Source organism: Erinaceus europaeus, chromosome 16, assembly GCF_950295315.1.
Source record: "Erinaceus europaeus chromosome 16, mEriEur2.1, whole genome shotgun sequence".
Lineage (NCBI taxonomy): Eukaryota > Metazoa > Chordata > Mammalia > Eulipotyphla > Erinaceidae > Erinaceus > Erinaceus europaeus.
In genome coordinates, this window is record NC_080177.1 from 68,542,172 (window position 1) to 68,564,939 (window position 22,768).

The 22,768-nt window shown below is 46.4% G+C and overlaps 3 protein-coding genes across 3 annotated transcripts in view; all 3 read left to right on the forward strand.

Moving 5' to 3' along the window:
• The first annotated feature begins 184 nt into the window (after positions 1-184).
• Positions 185-9,788, forward strand: NEDD8 (NEDD8 ubiquitin like modifier). The gene is made up of 4 exons (XM_007536278.3): positions 185-354; positions 7,243-7,290; positions 7,476-7,558; positions 9,440-9,788. The coding sequence occupies exons 1-4, from the start codon at positions 337-339 to the stop codon at positions 9,534-9,536; spliced, it is 246 nt and encodes an 81-aa protein (XP_007536340.1). The 5' UTR covers positions 185-336; the 3' UTR covers positions 9,537-9,788.
• A 2,522-nt stretch (positions 9,789-12,310) lies between these two features.
• Positions 12,311-15,256, forward strand: MDP1 (magnesium dependent phosphatase 1). The gene is made up of 6 exons (XM_007537569.3): positions 12,311-12,445; positions 12,569-12,629; positions 12,706-12,816; positions 14,650-14,757; positions 14,838-14,923; positions 15,065-15,256. The coding sequence occupies exons 1-6, from the start codon at positions 12,409-12,411 to the stop codon at positions 15,154-15,156; spliced, it is 495 nt and encodes a 164-aa protein (XP_007537631.1). The 5' UTR covers positions 12,311-12,408; the 3' UTR covers positions 15,157-15,256.
• Positions 15,257-15,597: 341 nt separating this feature from the next.
• TM9SF1 (transmembrane 9 superfamily member 1) overlaps positions 15,598-22,768 on the forward strand; it is a 32,026-nt gene continuing 24,855 nt past the window's right edge. The window contains 6 exon segments of the mRNA XM_060175296.1: positions 15,598-15,746; positions 17,505-17,654; positions 17,741-17,918; positions 18,513-18,627; positions 18,792-18,955; positions 22,751-22,761. Of these exon segments, the coding sequence (XP_060031279.1) occupies positions 15,716-15,746; positions 17,505-17,654; positions 17,741-17,918; positions 18,513-18,627; positions 18,792-18,955; positions 22,751-22,761 (649 nt within the window). The 5' untranslated portion in view covers positions 15,598-15,715.

The window sequence follows — 22,768 nt, forward strand, 5'->3', positions numbered from 1 at the left end:
AGGGCCGCCCGGTGGCATGACGGGAGAAGTAGTTCGTTCTGCCCCTGCTTTCTACTGGCCCATGTTTGCTGGCGACTCTCAGAATCGCAGGGACATCCTCCTGCTGTCAGCTTCTCATTCACGACACCACTGAAGCGACACACGGAAGCATTCATCCCTGAGTCTATCGGGAACTCCAGGGGAAAGAATAGACAAGGAGGTGGGACAGGGAGGCGGGGCCAGACGGCGACCCGGAAGTAGAAAGGACTCCCACTGGCGGAGTGCTAGGGAGCGGCATCGGCGACCAAGCAGCAGAAGCAGCAATTTATCTGTGTGCAGCCTCCGACTGGGAAGAAGATGCTTATTAAAGTGAAGGTAAGAGCCTTGCGGAGATGCAGTGCTGCTGGGGTGGTCGCTGTGCCTCGCGGGAGAAGCAGGGAGGGAAAGCCACGCCTTTCCTGAGCCTGCGGTGCGCTGACAGCCTGGGGGCTCCGCGCGAGGGGTGACGGGAAGGAGGGGACCTGGCCGGGCTGGAAGGGCTGGGGGCCGGCCGCGACCCCAGTTTTCTCGCCAGCACTGTGCTGCGGTCGAGGAGGAAGCTGCCTTTGGCCCAGGTCTGGAGGACTTGGTCCCTTATAGTCGCAGAGTAGGCCTAGCGGCAGTTTATACCCCCATCCCCACCTCCATCCTCCATTCCTGGGATAATCTCGACTTTCCGTTCTACCTGCCCGGGTTACCTGCTTCTCCTATCTGCCCTTCTTTTCTGTACCTTAAGAAAATTTTATTTTTCTACTTTTGGGGGAAAAAGAGAGACCAAAAACTAACCGTGTAGCGCAACATGAGTTTGGCCTTTTCTTTTTTTCTTAAATTTACTTTATTATTTATTATTGGATAGAGACAGAAGTTGAGAGGGGAGGGGAAGATAGGGAGAGAGACAGAAAGACACCTGCAGCCCTGCTTTACCACTCGTGAAGCTTTCTGCCTGCAGGTGGGGACCTGGGGCTCAAACGTGGGTCCTTGCTTATTGTAACATGTACGCTCAACCAGGTGTGCCACCACCCGGCCCTTTGCCTTTTTATTGATCAATAAATCTGTTGTTTGTTGAACTTTACAGTGATTTTACCATGCACAGTAACTTGTTATTCTTTTCACCTCCCTCTCTGCCTCCCCACCTACCAGAGCACTGCTCAGCTGTGACTTATGGTGGGTGTAGGGGATTGAACCTGGGACCTTAAAGCCTCAGGCATTACTCAGTTTGTATAGCCGTTATGCTGTCTCCCCCAAACAGCATATTAAAATTTTAAAGAGACTGTGTTCTATGAGGGCTGCAAGAGAGCAGGGCTAAATAGCATAATGGTTATGCAAAAAGACTCTCATGCCTGAGGCTTCAAAGTCCCAGGTTCAATCCCCCGTACCACCATAAGCCAGAGCTGAGCAGTGCTCTGCTATTTCTCTGTCTCTTTCTCTCTCTACCCCCCTCTGCATCTCTCTCAAAAATAGAATAAAAATAAAATATTTTTTAAAAAAGAAATGTAAAAAAATATATAGCAAAAATGTTGATTCTAATTCAGTAAGTCTAGGAGGGGGACCTAAGATTCTGATTTTTTTTTTTAAGCTAAAATAGCAGAAGAGATGATTTGTTGTATACAGTTTACATCCAGCCACACTTGACAACAGAACTAATTCAGAATGGCAAGTCTAGGGCAGAAGACTAAAAGGGACTCTTTGGGTATAAGCAAAAAGGATCTCTCAAAAGTTATTTGAATAAGATGTTAATAAAGCTTCTAGGTCCACTAGAACAAGTTCTAAGCAGCAGTGAAGAAGTCCGATCTGTGCCAGTCTCCCTGGCCTCCAGCATTCCTATTTCTGCTCCTGTGGCTCCCATGGGAGCACAAGGCTACCTGGCCATCTGCTGGGCTGCCTCCACCCCACCCCACTCTGTTTTACCAGATGACTGCTCAGCTCAGGCTTATGGTGGTGCTGGGAATTAAAGCTGGGGCCTTGGGGCCTCAGGAAAATCTTTTGCCTCCTCTAGCTCTCCATCCCAACTTTTGCACTTCAGCCTGTGTATTTTCAGGCAAAGACTTCCAATGAGACAGCACCAAGAATAAGAGTCTGAATTAAAAATATAGATATAGGGAGTCGGGCAGTTGCGCAGCGGGTTAAGGGCATGTGGCGCAAAGCGCAAGGACCAGCTGAAGGATCCCAGTTCGAGCCACCGGCCCCCCAACTGCAGGGGGGTTCACTTCACAAGCGGTAAAGCAGGTCTTTCTCTCCCCCTCTCTGTCTTCCCCGTCCTCTTTCCATTTCTCTCTGTCCTAACGACGACGACATCAATCACAACAACAATAATAAAAAGGCAACAAGAGAGAAAATAAATACAAAAATTTTTTTTTTAATATATATAGATATATAAGGGGAGGGGAGAGAGAGAGAACCAGAGCATCACGCTGGGATGCTGGGAATCAAACTCAGGACCTCATGCCCGAGAGTCAAATGCTCTATGCACTGAACCAGCAATGGTTCGTGGTTTCTGAATTTTTTTCTTTCTTCCATTCTTTCTTTCTTTCTTTACCCTTTTGTTGCCCTGGTTGTTTTTTATTGTTGTTGTAGTTATCAGTGTTGTTGTTGATGTCATCATTATTAGATAGGACAGAGAGAAATGGAAAGAGATGGGGAAGTCAGGGAAAGACAGATACCTGCAGACCTGCTGCTTCACCACTTGTGAAGCAACTCCTCTGCATGTGGGGAGCTGGGGGCTTGAACCGGGATCCTTAATGCCGGTCCTTGTGCTTCGTGCCACGTGCACTTAACCTGCTGCGCTACCACCGAGTCTGCTGAATTTTTAACACACTAACAGAACCTGTTGCTGTTTGCCTGAGGACTATATTTTGAGAAGTGGATCCATTTTTTAAACACTTTTATTATTATTTTTATTGGATAGAGATAGCCAGTGATAGAGAGGGGTGAGGGAGAGAGATGGCTAGAGACACCTGCAGCCCTGCTTCACCACTTGTGAAGCTCTCCTCCTGCAGGTGGGGACCAGGGGCTCAAATCTGGTCCTTGCGCACTGTAATGTGTGACACCATCTGGTCCCAGTGGATCCGTTTTTATTATTTCTTTAGAATTTTTTTCCCTCCTTTCCAAAAACACTTTCCTGTTTTCCATCATATATATAGAGGAGAGAGAGAGAGTTGGTAGGTAGAAAGATTTGGAGCATTACTCTGACATATTCAGTGCCAGATCTCACTCAGAACCTCAGGCTTGCAAGTGCAGTGGTCCAGCCACTTTGTTAATTCTCAGACCACTTACAAAGTCTCTTTACATGTTCAGTATATGAAAGCAATTTATTAGCTGTAAACTACTATACAAAATCTAGAATTTCTTAGCAGGATTCTTCCCTGTTTTACAGGCTTTCCCCCTGCAGGTGAGACCAGAGGCTTAAACCTGTGTCTTCACACACTCTAATGTGTGCACTTAACAAGGTGCACCACCTACTGGCTGGAATTCATCATTTTTAATAGCTGAGTAGTATTCCATTGTGTGTATATGGACCACAACTTTCTCAGCTACTCATCTGTTGTTGGACACCTAGGTTGCTTCCAGACTTTGGCTATTTCAAATTATGCTGCTATGAGTATAGGTGTACACAGATCTTTTTGTATTGGTGTTTGGTTCCTTAGGATATATCCTCAGGAGAGGAATTGCAGGGTCATAGAGTAGGTCCATTTCAAGCCTGAGGAGTTCTCCAGACTGCTCTCCACAGAGGTTGGGCCCTCCCACCAGGAGTGTAGGGGGGTCCCTTTGCCCCTTACAACCTCTCCGACATTAGTTGTTGCTATTGTTTCTGCTGTATGACATTCTCATGGGGGGTAAAGTGGTATCTCATTGTTGTCTTATTTGCAAGTACTTGCTTTATATACATGAGACCCTGGGCTCAACAATGTTCTGGCCTCTCCCTTTCCACCCACCAGCACCCCCACTCCATAAAACAAATCAGTCTTGAAAGGAACACCAGATGGGGGCTGGGCAGTGGCACACCTAGTTGAGTACACACAGTACCCAGGCTCAAGGCCCCAGTTCCCACTTGCAGGGGAGGAAGCTTTACAAGTGGTGAAGCAGTGCTGTAGGTATCTGTCTGTCTCTACTCTTTCCCTCTCAATTTCTCTGTCTCCATCCAAAATAAGTAAATAAATGAATTTAAAAAAATAATAAAATAAAGCAACACCAGTAGCTGCAATTTAGGTCTAGGTAGAAGTCTGGAATACGATATTGAATTTTAGCTTAAAAGCTAGGTACTGGTGGTCCGGGAGGTGGCACAGTGGATAAAGCATTGGCTTCTCAACCATGAGGTTCTGAGTTCGGTGCCCGGCAGCACATACCAGAGTGATGTCTGGTTATTTCTCTCCTCCTATCTCTCTCATAAATAAATACATAAATAAATAAATAAATAAATTCTTTTAAAAACTAGGCACTGGGCCAGGGAGATAGCACCCATGGTTGCTTATCAGACTTTCATGCCTGAAGCTCCAAGGTTCCAGGTTCAATCCTTGGCACCACCATAAGTCAGAACTAAGCAGTGTTCTGGTCTCTCTTTCTTTCTTATTAAAATATTATATATATACAACCCTGAGACCTTCTAATTATAAGGACCAGGAGGCTGTTCAATGGCTAGAATTGAAAAAAATAATAATCTTTTTTTAAAAAGCTGGGCATTGGGAGTCGGGCTGTAGTACAGCGGGCTAAGCGCAGGTGGCGCAAAGCACAAAGACCGGCATAAGGATCCCGGTTCGAACCCCGGCTCCCCACCTGCAGGGGAGTCGCTTCACAGGCAGTGAAGCAGGTCTGCAGGTGTCTATCTTTCTCTCCTCCTCTCTGTCTTCCCTTCCTCTCTCCATTTCTCTCTGTCCTATCCAACAACAACAATAAAACAACAAGGGCAACAAAAAGGGAAAAAATAAAAAATAAATTAAAAAGCTGGGCATTGGGGGACTGGATTGTAGCACACCTGGTTGAGTGCACGTTACAATGCACAAGAACTCAGGTTCAAGCCCCCAGTCCCCACCTGCAGGGGGAAAGCTTTACAAGTGGTGAAGCAGTGCAGGTGTCTCTGTCTCTCTCGCTCTCTACCTCCCCCTCCCCCCTCAATTTCTGACTATCCAATAAGTATATATATATATTTTTTTTTTTTTAAAAGCTGGGCATGGGAGTCAGGTGGTAGCGCAGTGGGGTAAGCGCACGTGGTGTGAAGTGCAGGGACCGGCTTAAGGATCCCGGTTCGAGCCCCCGGCTCCCCACCGGCAGGGGAGTCACTTCACAGGCGGTGAAGCAGGTCTGCAGGTGTCTGTCTTTCTCTCCCCCTCTCTGTCTTCCCCTCCTCTCTCCATTTCTCTCTGTCCTATCCAACAATGACAATAACTACAGCAATAAAACAAGGGCAACAAAAGGGAATAAATTAAAATAAAATAAATATTAAAGAAAAAGGGGAGCCAAGAGGTGATGCACGTAGTTGAATGCACATGTTACAATGTGCAAGGACCCAGGTTCAAGACCCCAGTCCCCACCTGCAGGGAGAAAACTTCACAAGTGGTGAAGCAGTACTGCAGGTGTCTCTCTGTCTCTCTCCCTCTCTATATCCCCCCCAATTTCTGGCTTTCACTACCCAATAAATAAATAAAGATAATAAAAAATATTTTTGAAAAATGAAAAAAATGTCAGTCTGAGGAGATAACATAACGGCTATGCAAAAATACTCTCATGTCTGAGGCTCTGAGGTCCCAGGTTCAATCCCCAGCACCACCATAAGCCAAAGCTGAGCAGTGCTCTGGTCTTTCTATATCTTTCTCATTAAAAAAAAAAAAAGTATTTTTATTTTAATTTTTATTTATAAAATGGAAATATTGACAAGATCCTAGGATAAGAGGGTTACAGTTGCACACAGTTCCTACCACCAGAACTCTGTACCCCATCCTCTCCCTTGAAAGCTTTCCTATTATTTACCCCTTTGGGAGTATGGACCAAGGATCATTATGGGATGCAGAAGGTGGAAGGCCTGGCTTCTGTAATTACTTTGCCACTGAACATGGGTGTTGGCAGGTATATCCATACTCCCAACCTGTCTCTTTCTTTCCCTGTTGGGGCAGGGCTCTGGGGAAGCAGGGCTCCAGGACACATTGGTGGGGTCATCTGCCCAGGGAAGTCTGGTCTGCATCATGGTAGCATCTGGAACCTGGTGGCAGAGTAGTAAAGCGAAAGGGTTGACATTCCACACCTGATGTCTCTGGACAGTCCGAAGTGAAACATGCTGAGGTGGTACTGGTTGCATTGAATAGGTTGGGATCAGCAGATGCAGTATCCTGTTGGTATGAATCGAGAAAAGCTTGCAGGAAAGTGAACCCTACCCTAGAGGTTCCAGGACTGGGAGAAATACAGGCTTTATAGAGGAAGTGGGAGGTTCCTGATGTCTTCGGGTTTAAGAAAGCAATAGATAGTTTTAGCTATAACCAAATCATTTGGCATTTGGGTTAACTTTGAAAATCCCATTGTTAGGATTTGCTGTAGCATACAAGACTTCACTATAATTTATGTACTTTTTTTTTTTTTGCTATTCACATATAGCTGTATCTTATAAAGTAACACCACCAGTTGCTTCTGTTCTCCCTGGTCTAAGCTTTTAGGAGATTTAATATTTCAATGAACAAGTCATTATTAGAAATGTGTTAACAGTTTGAGCCCACTGTTAAAATTCTGATTACCAATTTGAAGTATACTTCGATTAAAGGAACATATACTCAGAGCTATGGTCTATGCTTTAAAATATTTCTTTAATGGCTGCTGGGAGTCATCATGGAGGCTCGGAATCCTAGCAGTCATTCTGGTGGGAATAACTTTTAAAAAAATTCTCAGTTCTTTTTTAAAATGTATTAATTAATGAAAGGGAGGCAGAGAGCAAGAAGACCCAAGAATCACTCTGGCACATGCTATGCCAGGGATGTGACCTCTTCTTTTCGCTTTTTTTTTTTACCAGAGCACTGCTCAGCTCTGGTTTATGGTGGTGCGGAGGATTAAACCTGGGACTTGGAGCCTCAGGCATGAATAGGCGTCTCTTTCCATTACCATTATGCTACCTACCCCAACCCCCAGACTCTTTAAAGTATTTCAGAACATCGTAGGGCCTCAGAGACCTGGAGAGGATGTTTGACCCAAAGGACACATTGTATACAGAACTTGAATTTACTTCGTGAACCCTTTTGCTTGTTCCAGACGCTGACCGGCAAGGAGATTGAAATTGACATTGAGCCCACAGACAAGGTAACGCATGCCCAGCAGCTCTTTAAACCTCCCAGTCATATCCACTTGTCTGGATATGTCATATGTCTCCCAGTCATATCCACTTGTCTGGATGTGCTGATCTTGCTGTCTACGTAGCTCTGATTCTTTCCTTCTGCTTCCATGGCTCCGCTCCTAGCAGCCTTTATCTCCTTGTACCCCTCAAGGTGGAGCGAATCAAGGAGCGCGTGGAAGAAAAAGAGGGTATCCCCCCACAGCAGCAGAGGCTCATCTATAGTGGTAAACAGATGTAAGTTGGGAACGGGTATGAGGTCATTTAACCTCATGGTGAAAGTGAAAACTGACGGGGCAGACACTGGAGGTGAAGCAGGCCTGCCTCTCTCTCTCTCTCTCTCTCTCTCTCTCTCGGTGCCTTGGACCCTTTGGTAATTTGATGATGCCTATGAACCCCTTCTCAGAGTAAGAGTTTAACAGGTATGAAATCAAGCAGAGACTTTCAAAGAAACCAATTGTACTGAAATAGACTTACTATGAATACCAAAAAAAGCATATTTGTGGTGTGCGTGCATCCTTATTAACATATCAAGATCAAATGGCAGCCCTGGCTACCATCATTTTGAAGTATCTTCAAGATAAACCCTATTATATGACAGTAGCTAATTCCATTGTTAGAGAGTTACCCGTATTGCTGATGCTGGTGTGAGGCTTTGCCTGTGTCCAGAAGAATTCTCACAGGACAGTGAGGGAGCTCTCCTAGGAGAGAGCCTTCTTTGCTGCGCACACCACAGGGCAGTGCTATGTTACTGGGAGAAGCTGCAATCAGTCCAGCAGTGTCTTTCTGCTTCTCTCTCTCAGTATCTCTGAAAAAGTTGACCTGAGGGGAGTTGGGCGGTAGTGCAGTGGGTTAAGCGCAAGGACTGGCTTAAGGATCCCAGTTCGAGCCCCAGCTCCCCACCTGCAGGGGAGTCACTTCATAAGTGGTGAAGCAGGTCTGCAGGTGTCTTATCTTTCTCTCCCCCTCTCTGTCTTCCCCTCCTCTCCATTTCTCTCTGTCTTATCCAACAACAACAACGTCAATAACAACAACAATCATAACTACAACAATAAAAAAAAAAAGCTGTGAAACTGTGCATGAACAGGACCCCAGGATGCCAAAATACTAACTCATTGGAAAAACCATGACATTTTTTTTCTGTTTTTCTATTTCCTATGCAAAAATTTATCTTGACTTTTCTGATGACCCCCCAAAAAGGGAAAGAACACATTTCAGGGAGTCGGGCTGTAGCGCAGCGGGTTAAGCGCAGGTGGCGCAAAGCACAAGGACTGGCATAAGGATCCTGGTTCGAACCCCGGCTCCCCACCTGCAGGGGAGTCGCTTCACAGGCGGTAAAGCAGGTCTGCAGGTGTCTATCTTTCTCTCCCCCCCTCTGTCTTCCCCTCCTCTCTCCGTTTCTCTCTGTCCTATCCAACAATGACGACAACAATGATAACTACAACAATAAAACAACAAGGGCAACAAAAGGGAATAAATAAATAAATATTTTTTTAAAAAAAGAACACATTTCAGTAAAAGTTAGTAAAAATAAAGGTGTGATTTTTTTTTTTTCCTCTTCTGAGTTCATGATACACTCCCCCCCCCCAACAGATCCATGAAACCCTATGTTAAGAATCCTGTTCTAGGGTGGCATAATGGTTATGCAAAGAGACTCTCCTACCTGAGGCTCCAAAGTCCCAGATTCAGTCCCTAGTACCACCATAAGCATAGTTGATCAGTGCTCTGGTAAAAATAATAATAATAATAATAAATAATTAAAGCAGAACAAGCACTAAGATTAAAAAAGAATCCTGTTCTAGATATATAGGTAGGTATTTTGTTGTTTGTTTGTTGTTGTTGTTGTTTTTCACCAGAGCACTGCTCAGCTCTAGCATATGTTGGTGTAAGGGACTGAACCTGGTAGATTATATTTAAAGATTTACTTATGAGAGAGAAAGGGAGAGGAGACTAAGAACCAGAGCATCACCCTGACACATGCAATCCCAGGAATTGAACTTGGGACCTCATGCTTTGAGAGTCCAACCCTTTGTCCATTGCACCACCTCCCAGGCAGCTCTAGATGGTATTTTTATTTAAATTATATATATACAATGTTTTTGCTTTCTTTTCCTGCAGGAATGATGAGAAGACAGCAGCTGATTACAAGATCCTAGGTGGTTCAGTCCTCCATCTGGTGTTGGCTCTGAGAGGAGGAGGTGGTCTTAGGCAGTGACCTCCTTTACCCTGTCACTGGTAATGAGGCAGCATATATCCTCTCTCTGGGACACCAGAGCCACTGACCTCTCACCTGGATGCCCAGTCTTGCGTATCTATTGGAGGGGAGACTGTGAGGACCCCAGGATGCAGTGTTCCTGGCCCAAAGGGCCCTAGTTGACTATTGGGTTTTAGTTTGCAGTCCTGAGTGCTTCCCTCTCTTATGGCTATGTCCCTGGTTGTCAATAAAATATTTCTTGACCTCCTGGAATCTTTCTTCTGTTGCACAAAGGGGGTTGAAATCAAAATGAGGGAGTCGGGCATAGCTCAGCGGGTTAAGCGCAGGTGGCGCAAAGCACAACGATTGGCATAAGGATCCCGGTTCGAGCCCCCGGCTCCCCACCTGCAGGGGAGTTGCTTCACAGGCGGTGAAGCAGGTCCGCAGGTGTCTATCTTTCTTTCCCCCTCTCTGTCTTCCCCTCCTCTCTCCATTTCTCTCTGTCCTATCCAACAATGATGACAGCAATAACAACAACGATAAACAACAAGGGCAACAAAAGGGAAAATAAATAAATGAGAAAAAAAAAATCAAAATGAATTCAAGAGCTGGGGCGGTGGGGGGAAGAAGAACATAATGGTTAGACAAAAAAGACTTTCATGCCCAGTCCCCATCCAGCACCACCATAAGCCAGAGCTGAGCAGTGTTCTGTATTAGAAAAAAACAAACAAGAAACATGAATTCAGTCACTACTGCAGTTCTATCAGGCTGAAGGAGGAATGTGCCCCAGAGGGTTGTCAGACCAGGAGAGCCAGCCCACGAGAGCTTTTTAGTGGCATTGCTCGTCAACGCCATACCAAGTAACTCCGCTGTTAGCTTGAAACTGGTCACAGGGCTGAGGAGACAGTATAATGGTTATGCAAAAAGACTTTCATGCCTGAGACTCTAAAATTACAGGTTCAGGGAGTTGGGTGGTAGCGCAGCGGGTTAAGCGCATGTGGCACAAAGCGCAAGGACTGGCGGAACGATCCTGCTTCAAGACCCCCGCTCCCCACCTGCAGGGGAGTCCCTTCACAGGCGGTGAAGTAGGTCTGCAGGTGTCTTTCTCCTCTGTCTTCCCCTCCTCTCTGCATTTCTCTCTGTCCTATCCAACAACAATGACATCAGTCACAACAACAATAATAGCTACAACAATAAAAAAAAAGGGCAACAAAAAGGAATAAATAAATAAATACAAAAAAAAATTACAGGTTCAATCCTCAGCACCACCATAAGCCAGAGCTGAACAGTGCTCTGGTAGATAAATCCATTGTTCCTAGTGGTTATTTTCCCCATTTTGTTGTCATTATTATTATTGTCATTGCTGTTGTTGCTGGATAGGACAAAATCAAGAGAGGAGGGGTGACGGGGAGAAAAAGATAGACACCTGCAGACCTGCTTCACCACTTGCAAAGCAATTCCCCTGCAGGTGGGGAGCTGGGGGCTCGAACTGGGATCCTTATGCCTGTCCCTGAACTTTGCGCCATGTGTGCTTAACCCGCTGTGCTACTGCCTGACCCCCACTTTCTACTTTATTTCTACTTCACAGGACAGAGAGAAATTGAGAGGGAAGGGAAATTAGGAAGAGATACACAGACCTGCTTCACTGATAATGAAGTGTTCCCCCTGCAGATGGGGAGCCGGGGTTCAAAGCCAGGTCCTTGAGCTTGGTGATAATGTGCACTTAATGAAGTGCACCACCACCTGGCTCCTTATTATCTTTATTTATTTGATAAAGCCAGATATCTAGAGGGATGTGGAGAGCTAGAGAAGAAGAGAGAGCCCCAGCTGACCTGCTGCACCATTTGTGAAGGTTTCCCCTGCAGGCGGGGCCAGGGGGCTTGAACCTGGGTCCTAGCACATTGTAAAGTGTGCTCAACCAGGTGCGCTACGACCCAGCCTCCTGGGTCCAATCTCTGGCAATGTATGTGCCAGGGTGATGTTCTGGTTCTCCTTTGTTCTCTCTTTTAAATTAACTAAAACACAATCTAAAGAGGGAGGGAGCTAGAATAACTGTTAGGCAAGACTTTCATGCCTACATTTCCAAGGTTTAATCCCTGCTACTACAACAAACCATTGCTGAGCAGTGCTCAGGTTTAAAAAAAGCTTCAAAGGCTTTGCAGTCCCTATAAGCTTTATGAATGGATGGATGTTGCTCAGTGCCTTGAGTGGAGGGAGCCTGATGCAGTGTGTGAGGAGTGACACAAACCATACTGGTCGCTAAGTCTTGACTGGTAACATAAAAAATTTACATATTAAAAAAAAGTACATATTACCATGCTCAAAGACCCTGGATCAAACACCCAATCCCCACCTGCAGGGGGGGGGGGGCGGGTGTTTCACAAGTGATGAAGCAGTGCTGCAGGTGAATTTCCCTCCCTCTCAATTTCTGTCTCTCATCCAATAACTAAATATTAAAAAGAAACAAAGAAAAAGGCCCAAATAAATGAACAGTGATCTGGTAAGGAAGGAAGGGAGAAGGAAAAGAAAAGAGGAAGAGAGAGAGGAAAGAAAGGCCGCCTGGCCCAAATAAATGACTGATAAAATAAGAGTGGCAGATGAAAAGACCTCCGTCCCCTGACTTTTCTAGTGGAATCTGGCTAAGCCCGGTGAAGTAAGGGCTTAAATTTCCTTAGACAGACTTGGCCATTTTGGCACAAAATGCTACAGTCTTCCGCCCTCTACCATCTGACGGCGCTCTTGTGCGGCCCGCACCCTGACAGCTGCATCCAGGCCTGGCGACGCTCTAGTCCGCCTCTAAGGAGTGTCCTCTGCGGAACACGTTGGGGACGGAGAAAGCCCCGCCTCCGTACCCTGCAAGGGCTGCAGGAGGCAGGGGCTGCAGGAGGCGGTAATGGCGCAGTTCCCGAAGCTTGCAGTCTTTGACCTGGGTGAGGGACAGGACTGGAGGGCTTCCTAGGGCAGTCTCCTCTCCCCAACCCCAGATGCTGCTCTCTCGAATCCTGTGCCCTCCGTAGCTGAGCCCTGCCCCACCGCACCCCTTCCTCTTACAGATTATACACTCTGGCCTTTCTGGGTGGACACGCATGTGGACCCGCCGTTCCACAAGAGCAGGTGAGGCAGGGCAGGGAGGATGGGCAGCCGAGCAGCGGAACCCGACCGGGGCTGAGCGCGCTCTCGCTTCCTTCAGTGATGGAACTATACGAGATAGGCGGGGCCAGACTATTCTGCTGTACCCTGAAGTGCCCGAGGTCCTGGAACGATTGCAGATCGCTAAAGTGCCTGTCGCAGCTGCTTCCCGGTAAGAACAACAACAACAACAAAAAAAGCCATTCCAAGATAGATGAGATGGATGCTTGCACGGGGAAACTTCTAGTGTTAACACCTTGACTACAAAAATGTAGGCAGTGCAAATGTGCAAGTATTTGCATACTTTGCTAATAAACACTTTATTGTGCCTTTTATTTATTAAATATTGGCTTAATGCCACCTGTGTCAGGCAGGAACGTTATGGAGTTGAATAAGGAGTGTAAGGATGCCTACCCACTCCTGGAAAAACAAGTTGATTTATTTTTATTATTAATTTTATTTAATTATTTTTTGTTTTTTAAATTTTTTAAAAATTTACTTTCCCTTTTTGTTGCCCTTGTTGTTTTATTTTTAATTTATTTATTATTTATTTATTCCCTTTTGTTGCCCTTGTTGTTTTATTGTTGTAGTTATTGTTGTTGTTGTTGGATAGGACAGAGAGAAATGGAGAGAGGAGGGGGAAGAGAGAGAGGGAGAGAAAGACAGACACCTGCAGACCTGCTTCACTGCTTGTGAAGCAACTCTCCTGCAGGTGGGGAACCGGGGCTTGAACCGGGATCCTTACGCCGGCCCTTGTTGTTTTTATTGTTGTAGTTATTGTTGTTGTTATTGATGCCATCATTGTTAGATAGGACAGAGAAATGGAGAGAGGAGGGGAAGACAGACAAGAGGAGAGAGAGATAGACACCTGCAGACAGACCTGCTTCACCACCTGTGAAGTGACTCCCCTGCAGATGGGAACTGGGGGCTTGAACCCAGATCGTTATGCGGATCCTTGGGCTTTGTGCCACGTGTGCTTAGCCCTCTGTGCTACCACCTGACTCGCCTAATTATTTTTCCTTAACTTTGATAAGGCAAAGAAAAATTGAGTGGGATGGGGGAAATAAAGGAGAGATATCTGCAGCACTGCTTCACCATTCATGAAGCTTCACTTTGAAGATGGGGAGTGGGGGACCCAGGACCTTGCACATAGCAATGTGTGCACTCAACCAGGTGTGTCATCGCCAGGCCCCTTATTTAATTTTAAAGCCTTCACTCACCCCAGTACTGCTCAGTTTTGGTTTATATGGGAGATTGAACTTAGGACATTAGACCCTCAGGTACAAAACCCTTTTTTTTTTTTTTTTTTTTTTTTTTACCTCCAGGGTATCACTTGGGCTCCTCAATGCCAGCAATACAAATCCAATGCTCCTGGTGGACATTATTTTTTTCCATTTTATTGGGTAGGATAAAGAGAAATTAAGAATGGAGAGGGAGAAAGAAAGATAAACACTGGCAGACCTGCTTCACCACTTGTGAAGCATCCCTCCTACAGGTGGGGGGGGTGCTCAAACCTGGGCCCTTGTGGTTAGTACTATGAGCCCTTAACCAGGTTTGCCACTGCCCAGCCCCTAAAGCTTTTTTGCATAACTATTGTGCTATTTCCCCCACCATGATTTTTTTATTTTATTTTTTTAAAGATTTTTTTAAATTTATTCCCTTTTGTTGCCCTGCTTTATTGTAGTTATTGTTGTTGTTATTGATGTCGTTGATGGATAGGACAGAGAGAAATGGAGAGAGGAGGGGAAGACAGAGAGGGGGAGACAAAGATAGACACCTGCAGACTTGCTTCACCACTTGTGAAGCGACTCCCCTGCAGGTGGGGAGCCAGGGCTTGAACTGGGATCCTTACGCCCGTCCTTGTGCTTTGCGCCATGTGTGCTTAAGCACCATGATTTCTTCCTATTTATTCATTTGCCCAAAACCTTAATTGCATCCCTGGTTCTCCACTCACCTGATCCTATCTGTTGACCCCCCCCCCCTTTTTCTTTAAATTTTCTTTCAGGACAGGTGAAATTGAAGGTGCCAACCAGTTACTGAAGCTCTTTGACCTTGCCAGACACTTTGTTCATCGGGAAATCTATCCAGGTAGCAAGGTCACACACTTTGAGAGGTATGCACAGAGAAGACCAGGAAGGGTTAAGGAGCTAAGAAGCCAGCATCATCACCTACCCTCTGCTCCATTTTGCACAGGTTGCAGCAGAAGACTGGTGTTCCTTTTTCCCAGATGATCTTCTTTGATGATGAGAGGCGAAATATCAGTGACGTCAGCCAGTTAGGTACTGGTTAAAATAGCTATCTGAGGGCTTAGACAAATGTGTACAGGATGTGTGGTTTGCATGACAGGTGACACCCCAAAACAGAGTAATATAGTAGGGAGTCAGGAAGGCTTGATGACATGTGGTTTCTTTCCTTTCTAGGTGTGACCTGCATTCATGTCCAGAATGGGATGACTCTTCAAACCCTAACTGAAGGATTAGAGGCATTTGCAAAAACCCAAGCTGGTCACTGAGTTCCACTTGTGCGGATGAACCTCATTTGAGATCTAAAATCAGAAAGGCATTTTCAAGTGTATTTTGCAAATTATTAAAGTGCATTTGTTTATGACAGAAGAGATCTTACCCACAGTGGGTTTTATTTTTCTGGCATGTGAACTGAGGTTGGCTCTCAAAGTTGCCAAGACCGGAATGAGGCACTAAACGCATCAGGTTCGGCTTTGCAAATTTGTGGCAAAGTCGAGATGAAGCCCCTGGCATTCACCCCATTTTCCTGGGCTCAGTAAATGGAATGAAGAATAGTTCTGCTAGCTTCAAATAATGCTTGCATTTCACTGCACAGTCCATTCCCGGAGAGAAAATACTTGGTTTTAATGAAGCGGTCCCTTTAAGAGGCGCGCTGGCTCAGAGCAGGGGGCTGGCGGCGCCGGTCCCCAGGTGGAAATAGCCTTCGCGGCGCTTGTTGATGACGTTGCCGCGGCGCCCTGGGAGGGATTGGCCGAAACTCAGCACCAGGAGCGCATGGCGGAAGTGTGAAAGAAGCCTTGGAGAGGTGTGGGAGAGGCGGGGGTCGCAATGAGCGGTCTCGGCCGACTCTTCGGGAGGGGTGAGTCGGGGAAACACTGCCGCGGGAGGTTTCGGCCGCTGGGCGGAGAGAAGCCTGCACGGGCGGGGAGCACAACCTGGAGATGGGCTGTCCCGGAAACCCTGGCGCGGACGCCTCCCTTTGTCTGGGAGTTGTGCTTCTCCCCCCACCCCAGAGGGCAGAGCTGAGACCCTGGGGGAGGTCGTAGCCACTGTGTTGGTTCCGTCTGTTTTGGCTTGAGACACCAGTTCGACAGTCAGCCAGCCCTTTCCAAATCACTGGTGTTTCTTGTTGGGCAAGAAGGAATCAGAGTTGAAGAAAAAGTGCCTTCTTTGGGCAGGGGTAGACAGCATAAAGGTTATGCAAAGAGACTGTCATGCGTGAGGCTCCCAAGTCCCAGGTTCAATCCCCTGCACCACCATAAGACAGAGCTAAACAGGCTCCGGTAAAAAATTTAAAAACGAAAAGGAAAAAAAAGGTGTCTTCTTGAAGCTATTTTATTTTGTCATCAACAAATAACTTTGGGTTGGGGAGATGCATAAAAGAAATGCAAATGGCTTTCACATCTAGGGCTCCAAGAACCCAAGTTCAGTCCCTGGCATTATCATAAGCCAGAGCTGAGCAATGCTCTGATAAAAATAATAGTTTGGAATCTTATCCTATAGGCAGTGGAGTGTGTGGAAGGGTTTTAAGCCAGCAAGGACCATTAGTTGGATGGGGGTTGGGCTGAGGAAATAACTTAGAATTGCAGGAGTTGAATCAGATTTTTCTGGTTGTGTGCACTTGATCCAGTTTGATCCTATGGAATCAGAACCTTAGGTATCTCTCCTGCGACAGCAAATGGAACAAGGCTTAACTCTTGTGGGAGTGGCTCAACTTTTTTTTTCTTTTTTTAATATTTATTCCCTTTTGTTGCCCTTGTTCTTTTATTATTGTTGTTATTGATATCATCATCGTTGGATAGGACAGAGAGAAATGGAGAGAAGAGGGGAAGACAGAGAGGGGGGGAGAGAAAGACAGACACCTGCAGACCTGCTTCACCACCTGTGAAGCGACTCTCCTGTGCAGGTGGGGAGCTGGGGGCTCGAACCGGGATCCTTACGCTGGTCCTTGCTTTGCGCCATGTGCACTTAACCCACTGCACTACCACCCGACTCCCATGGCTAAACTCTTGTGAGAGATGTGATAGGGGGCTGCCGTCCATATGTGGGTGCAGAGACATATAGGAAATTCCAGTGCCTTCCACTCAATTTTGCTTTGCATCTAAAAATGGCCTAGAACAATGGCTTGTGGGCCAGAGGTATCTCACTAGGTAGGGTGAATATCTTGACATGTACAACCCAGCTTCAAATCTGAGCACTACATGTGAGTGTCAGGGCACTAGGGGATTCTGTGGTGCTGTAGTCTCTCTCTCTACCTGAATGAAAAAAAAAAAAAGGATTCGGGGGTGGGGGTAGGTAGATAGCATAGTGGTTATGCTAAGAAACTCTTAGGCCTGAGGTTCCACAGTTCCAGGTTCAGTCCCTCACACCGCCATAAGCCAGAGCTGAGCAGTGCTCTGGCTAAATAAACAATACTGGAAATGCCTTGAAAAGTGGCTCAGAATACCAAGAACACAAGAAATGTTAGTATCTTTGTTCCTCTTTCACATTTGTAAAGTGCAGTAGAGTCATTTGGGGATTAACAACATGTCCAGTACCTGGTACTTACTGTACACTCGGTGACTGGTGGTTAGTGTCTTTCTTCATACAAATATCGGCCTGCCCCATTGGACCCCAGGAAAGAAGGAGAAGGACCCAACCCCTGAAGAAGCAATTCAAAAATTGAAGGAGACAGAAAAGATATTGATCAAGAAACAAGAGTTTCTGGAGCAGAAGATTCAGCAGGAGCTGCAAACAGCCAAAAAGCATGGGACCAAGAATAAGAGAGGTAACAGGGGAAACACACTGACAGGGAGGCCCCAGGTGGGAATCAGGGGCACACGGCGCTGATGTTCAGGGTGTGGGCTGGGTCAGCCGCCCTACAGGCTTTGCGGAGAAAGAAAAGACTGCAACAACAGCTGGCACAAACCGATGGGGCATTATCTACCCTGGAGTTTCAGCGTGAGGCCATTGAGAATGCTACCACCAATACAGAAGTGCTTCGTACTATGGAGCTTGCTGCCCAAGGCATGAAGAAGGTCTACCAGGACATGTGGGTATGGGGAGGAGAGGGCCGGCCCGGTACAGGGGAGAGTAGTTTGGGACTAGACTCTGAATCTTAACGCTCTCAGTGTATGAATTTGCAGCAGAGATAATTATGGTGACTAGACCTCTTGTCGACTTCCTCTTTGTTGGCTGGAGCTTCCTGGGAAGGAAAGATGGTCTTCCTGATTTTTAAAGATTCTTCAGGGAAGAGAGTGCAACTTATCCTCCCTGATTTGACTTACAATATCACCACTCAGTGGTCCGGGAGGTGGTTTAGTGATAAAGCTTTGGACTCTCAAGCATGAGGTCCTGAATTTGATTCCGGGCAGCATATGTGCCAGAGTGATATCTGGTTCTTTCTCTCCTCATATCTTCCTCATTAATAAATAGATAAAATCTTTATATATCACCACCCAGACTTGCTTCTCTGTGCTATTGCAATAATCTCCTCCCCACCCCCCGCCCCCAAGGATCTTTTCTGCCCGCTAGCAAGGATTTAACAGTGTAAGGCCACGGGAAGGAGGGAAGGAGGGACTTCACTCATGTAAGAGGAGAAAGGGAAGCTGTTACCTGATTTCTCGAACATCTCTCTTGCTCTTAGGGATATTGACAAAGTGGATGAACTAACGGCTGACATCACAGAACAACAGGAGTCGGCCCAGCAGATCTCAGATGCCATTTCTCGGCCTATCGGCTTTGGAGATGATGTGGATGAGGTGACCGGGAATAGGGGTCCGGGCATATGGCAGATACATGGGACCAGTCAGAGTGCTCAAGAGAATTGTGGGACAATTTTGGGCGGGAACTTCAAAAGTGACATGATTTTGGAAGCAGAAGTTTCCTGTCTTTGGCTTGAAGAATCTTGTCACCCCACACCCAGGATGAACTGCTGGAGGAACTAGAGGAGCTGGAACAGGAGGAATTGGCCCGGGAGCTGTTAAATGTAGGCGACGAGGAAGAAGAACCTCCAGTCAATCTGCCCAGTGTGCCCTCCACACGGCTGCCTACAGAGCCAGGTACCCAGGGCTGTGGTGTTGTCATAAGGTCTGAGGGGCTGTGGGGGCTAGGACTGTCAATAAGGGGGAAGAATATTTCTCATTCATCTTGCCTCAGGAGCTGGGCAGAAACTGTTAAGTGTGTAAAGGTGTTTGGCCCAAGGGGGACAGGTATGAAATGTAGCCAGGTGGCGGCGCAGTGAATAAAGCACTGGACTCTCAAGCATGAGGTTCCTAGTTCAGTCCTTGGCAGCAGATGTACCAGAGTGATAGCTGGCTCTTTCTCTCCTTCTATCTTGCTTATTAATAAATTTTTTTTTTTTTTTACCAGAACACTGTTCAGTTCTGGCTTATGGTGGTGTGGGGGACTGAACCTGGGACGTTGGAGTCTCAGGCATAAGAGTCTGTTTGCATAACCATTATGCTATCTACCCTCCACCCATAAATAAATATTGTTTTTTAAAAAAGAAGGGTCCCCTGCACCACTGCAAACCAGAGCTGATCAGTACTCTGGTAAAAAAAGAAGAAGAAGAAGAAAGGGCCGGGTGGTGGAGCACCTGGTTGAGTGCACATACTACAGTGTGCAAGGACCCAGGTTCAAGCCCCCAGTCCTCACCTCCAGGGGGAAAGCTTTGCGAGTAGGGAAGCAGGGCTGCAGGTGTCTCTCTCCCTCTGTATCTCCCTCCTCCCCTCTTTGATTTCTGGCTATCTCTGCCCAATAAACATATTTAGAAGAAGGAGAAGAAGAAATGTAGCCTGTACTCCACTCAACAAGCTTTATACTCTGGTTTGGGGTAGTAGGTGCTGGGAGAGAGTCACCTTCTTCTTATTTGAACAAAGGTACTATGGGAATTACCAGCAGCCCAAAAAGAAAGCCCACCTACTTGGTGCTTGGCTGGAGACAAAGAACTCAGCAAGCTCTGAGTCTTACAGCCGGGAATGATTGGACGTTGTCTGGACCTGAACTCTTCTTGTTTCTCCTTGTCCCCAAAGCCCCCAGAGAGGATGAAGATGAAGAACTAAAGCAGTTGGCAGACTGGGTATCCTGACGTGCCTGGACTTTCTTCCCAATGCTGCCTTAGTTGGTCTCTTCCTTAAGTGCCAAGTGAACAAAAAGAACTAAGCTAAAGAAACATAGCCATTTCAGAAGGTCTTGCTGAGAGGTGGCATGACCTTGCCTGAGATAAAGGGCCTGCTGCCATCCCACCCGACTCTAAAGGAGATCTCTGTGTGGGAGGAGGCGTCCTTGGGCTGCCTTCTCCTTGACAGCTGTTACATACCCTGTTCCCAGTAAAACTGGACAGATGGAATCCCAATGTTTTTACTGTTTTACCTGCCCCTAAAACTCTTCCCCTCATCCTTAGAATTTGTCTCCAGCAATGAATAATCCGTGGAGTAATGAAGGGGCTTTGGAACAGAGGAAATATGGGAGTTCCCATTATCAACCTGTGTCCCAGGCAGATGCAGATTGCTTCTGCAAGTTAGTGCTGAGGTTGAGGTTGAGAAAATTCCCGTATATTAACTGCCACGGAACCATGTGGAACTATCTCTAGTTAGTTGTCTCTCTCCCCTCAACTCTGCCAAGACAGTCCCATGATTTACTGCTCGTTTTCTTCTTGCACTCCCCATTTTCAAAGGAAGGGAGAAGAAATGCAGGAATAAATAGTAAGTAGCATTTCCTTATGCAGAACCCAGTTAATAGGCTTGGTCTGAACAGTCACTTCTGTATCTTGGAGTAGTAGTGTGAGGGGCCGTGATTCACCAGGACTCTTTTAATAGTGCTGATAGAGAAGGGAGAAGGAACATTTCAGACATCATGAAACCCATTTCTTTTTTTTGTCCTCTCTGGAGCTTTACCACTCTGGTCTGACTTTTTATGAGACAGACAGAAGGGAGAGAAGCAAAGAAACCAAAGCAGTGAAGCTTCCTCCAATGTAGAGGGGGTGGGGGGGCTGAACCTTGGTTGCACATATGGCAAAGCAGCCCACTATCCAAGTGAGCTAGTGTGACAGCCCCTTGAGACCCATTTCTACAAGAACAAACAGTAATATCCCCTCCTTTAACTGTACCCAAAGGCAGGTGTTCATATGAGCACCCTCTCATAGCCAGCTGTTGATTTGACAGATGTTAGGGGAACTGGTTATGGGCTGCCCATATGCATGCATACATATGTATATATGGTTATATGGGCTGGACAACATAATGGCTGTACAAAAGCCTTTCATGCTTGAGGCTCTGAAATCCCAAGTTCCATCCCAGTACCACCATAAGCCAGAGCTGAGTAATTCTTTTGTGTGTGTCTTTCTCATTAAAGACGTAAATATAAAAGAAGGCTGGTAGGGGGTCGGGCGGTAGCGCAGCAGGTTAAGTGCACGTGGTGTAAGGGACCCGCGTTAGATCCCAATTTGAGCCCCCAGCTCTCCACCTGCAGGGGAGTTGCTTCACAAGCAGTGAAGCAGGTCTGCAGGTGTCTATCTTTCTCTCCCCCTCTCTGTCTTCCCCTCCTCTCTCCATTTCTCTCTGTCCTGTCCAACAACAACAACATCAATAACTACAGATAATAATAACTACAGCGATAGAACAACCAAGGCAACAAAAGGGAAAAAATGGCCTCCAGGAACAGTGGATTCATGGTGCAGGCACTGAGCCCCAGCAATAACCCTAGAGGCAAAAAAAAAAAAGGCTGGTGACACTGCTCTTCCCTGGTCATCCCTTGCATGGAGTTGGCCTGTGGGTGCAAAGCATAAACCAGATGCCATTGAACATTTTGCCATCAAAACAAAAATTAAGAGATCCTGGCCTGGGGCATCAATCTGGACTGTGAACCAAGGAGTGTCTAAGGTGTACTCCTTGTAGGGTAGGGTAGGATAGCACACTAGGACCACATTAATCTGGACTGTGAACCAAGGAGTGTCTAAGGTGTACTCCTTGTAGGGTAGGGTAGGATAGCACACTAGGACCACATACCAGTGACCTCGGTGTCTTCTTTGAAACAAGAGGAGCTTTTTTTTTTAAGGTGCCATCACCCCAACCTGGCATTGGTACAGTGCAATAAAGTCACCCTACCCACCCTAAATAAATAAATATAATTTTGTTGGTATGCTTCTAGTTCTGCTTCTGGGATCCTTCTGTTCCATTGTTTGACGTTGTGGTCTATTTACATGGTCATTCTGTTACATTGGTTTGGTCTCACTCCCCCTGCCTCCGGGAGATTTGGTTTTAGTCCTTGCCTTTTCATGTTTCTTGCTTCTCCCCGCCCCCTATCCTACGTACTTCGGGTTCTGGATGCGGCCGGAGGAGAAAGATGGAGGTACCCATTGTGTTGTGATTAGGTTGTTGGACTGCTTGCCGCTCGTGAACAAAGATTAAACTGCGTTCTCAGCTCAGCCATGAGTTTCTGGTCGTCTCTGTCTCCCTCCCGTGAAGCCAGCCCAGAGAAAACAACATAATTTTAAAAGAAAACTGGTTATGGGCTCTGGGCAGAAATTCACGCTGTGACGGTTCCACTGTGGCTATAGCATCAGACTCACAATCATGAGGTTCCAGGTTTGATTCCTTGCATCAACATATGCTGGTTATCTCCCTGTCTTTAGTAAATAAATTAATGAATCTTAACAAAAATAAAAGTCCACCTGTGACTGGGAAATAGCTCACCCAGTAAAGTGCAGACTTTACTGTGCATGAGGACCTGGGTTCAAGCCCCCAGCCACTACATGGGAGTACTTGAATGGGAGAAGTTTCACGAGTGGTGTAGTGCTGTGATGTCTCTCCTCTGTTTCTCACATCTTTCTGGGAAGAAAAACTGTCTGATGGCAGCAGTGGAACTGTAGGTTAGGAGCCCCAGCAATAATCCTAGTGTGTG

Excerpts from the sequence above, each read along its gene's own strand:
- NEDD8 (XM_007536278.3), top strand. Across the intron at positions 7,291-7,475 it reads ACATTGAGCCCACAGACAAG|GTGGAGCGAATCAAGGAGCG; the intron begins GTAACGCATGCC and ends GTACCCCTCAAG. Across the intron at positions 7,559-9,439 it reads ATCTATAGTGGTAAACAGAT|GAATGATGAGAAGACAGCAG; the intron begins GTAAGTTGGGAA and ends CTTTTCCTGCAG.
- MDP1 (XM_007537569.3), top strand. The coding sequence starts at position 12,409 with ATGGCGCAGTTCCCGAAGCTTGCAGTCTTTGACCTGG. Across the intron at positions 12,446-12,568 it reads GCTTGCAGTCTTTGACCTGG|ATTATACACTCTGGCCTTTC; the intron begins GTGAGGGACAGG and ends TTCCTCTTACAG. Across the intron at positions 12,630-12,705 it reads CCGCCGTTCCACAAGAGCAG|TGATGGAACTATACGAGATA; the intron begins GTGAGGCAGGGC and ends CGCTTCCTTCAG.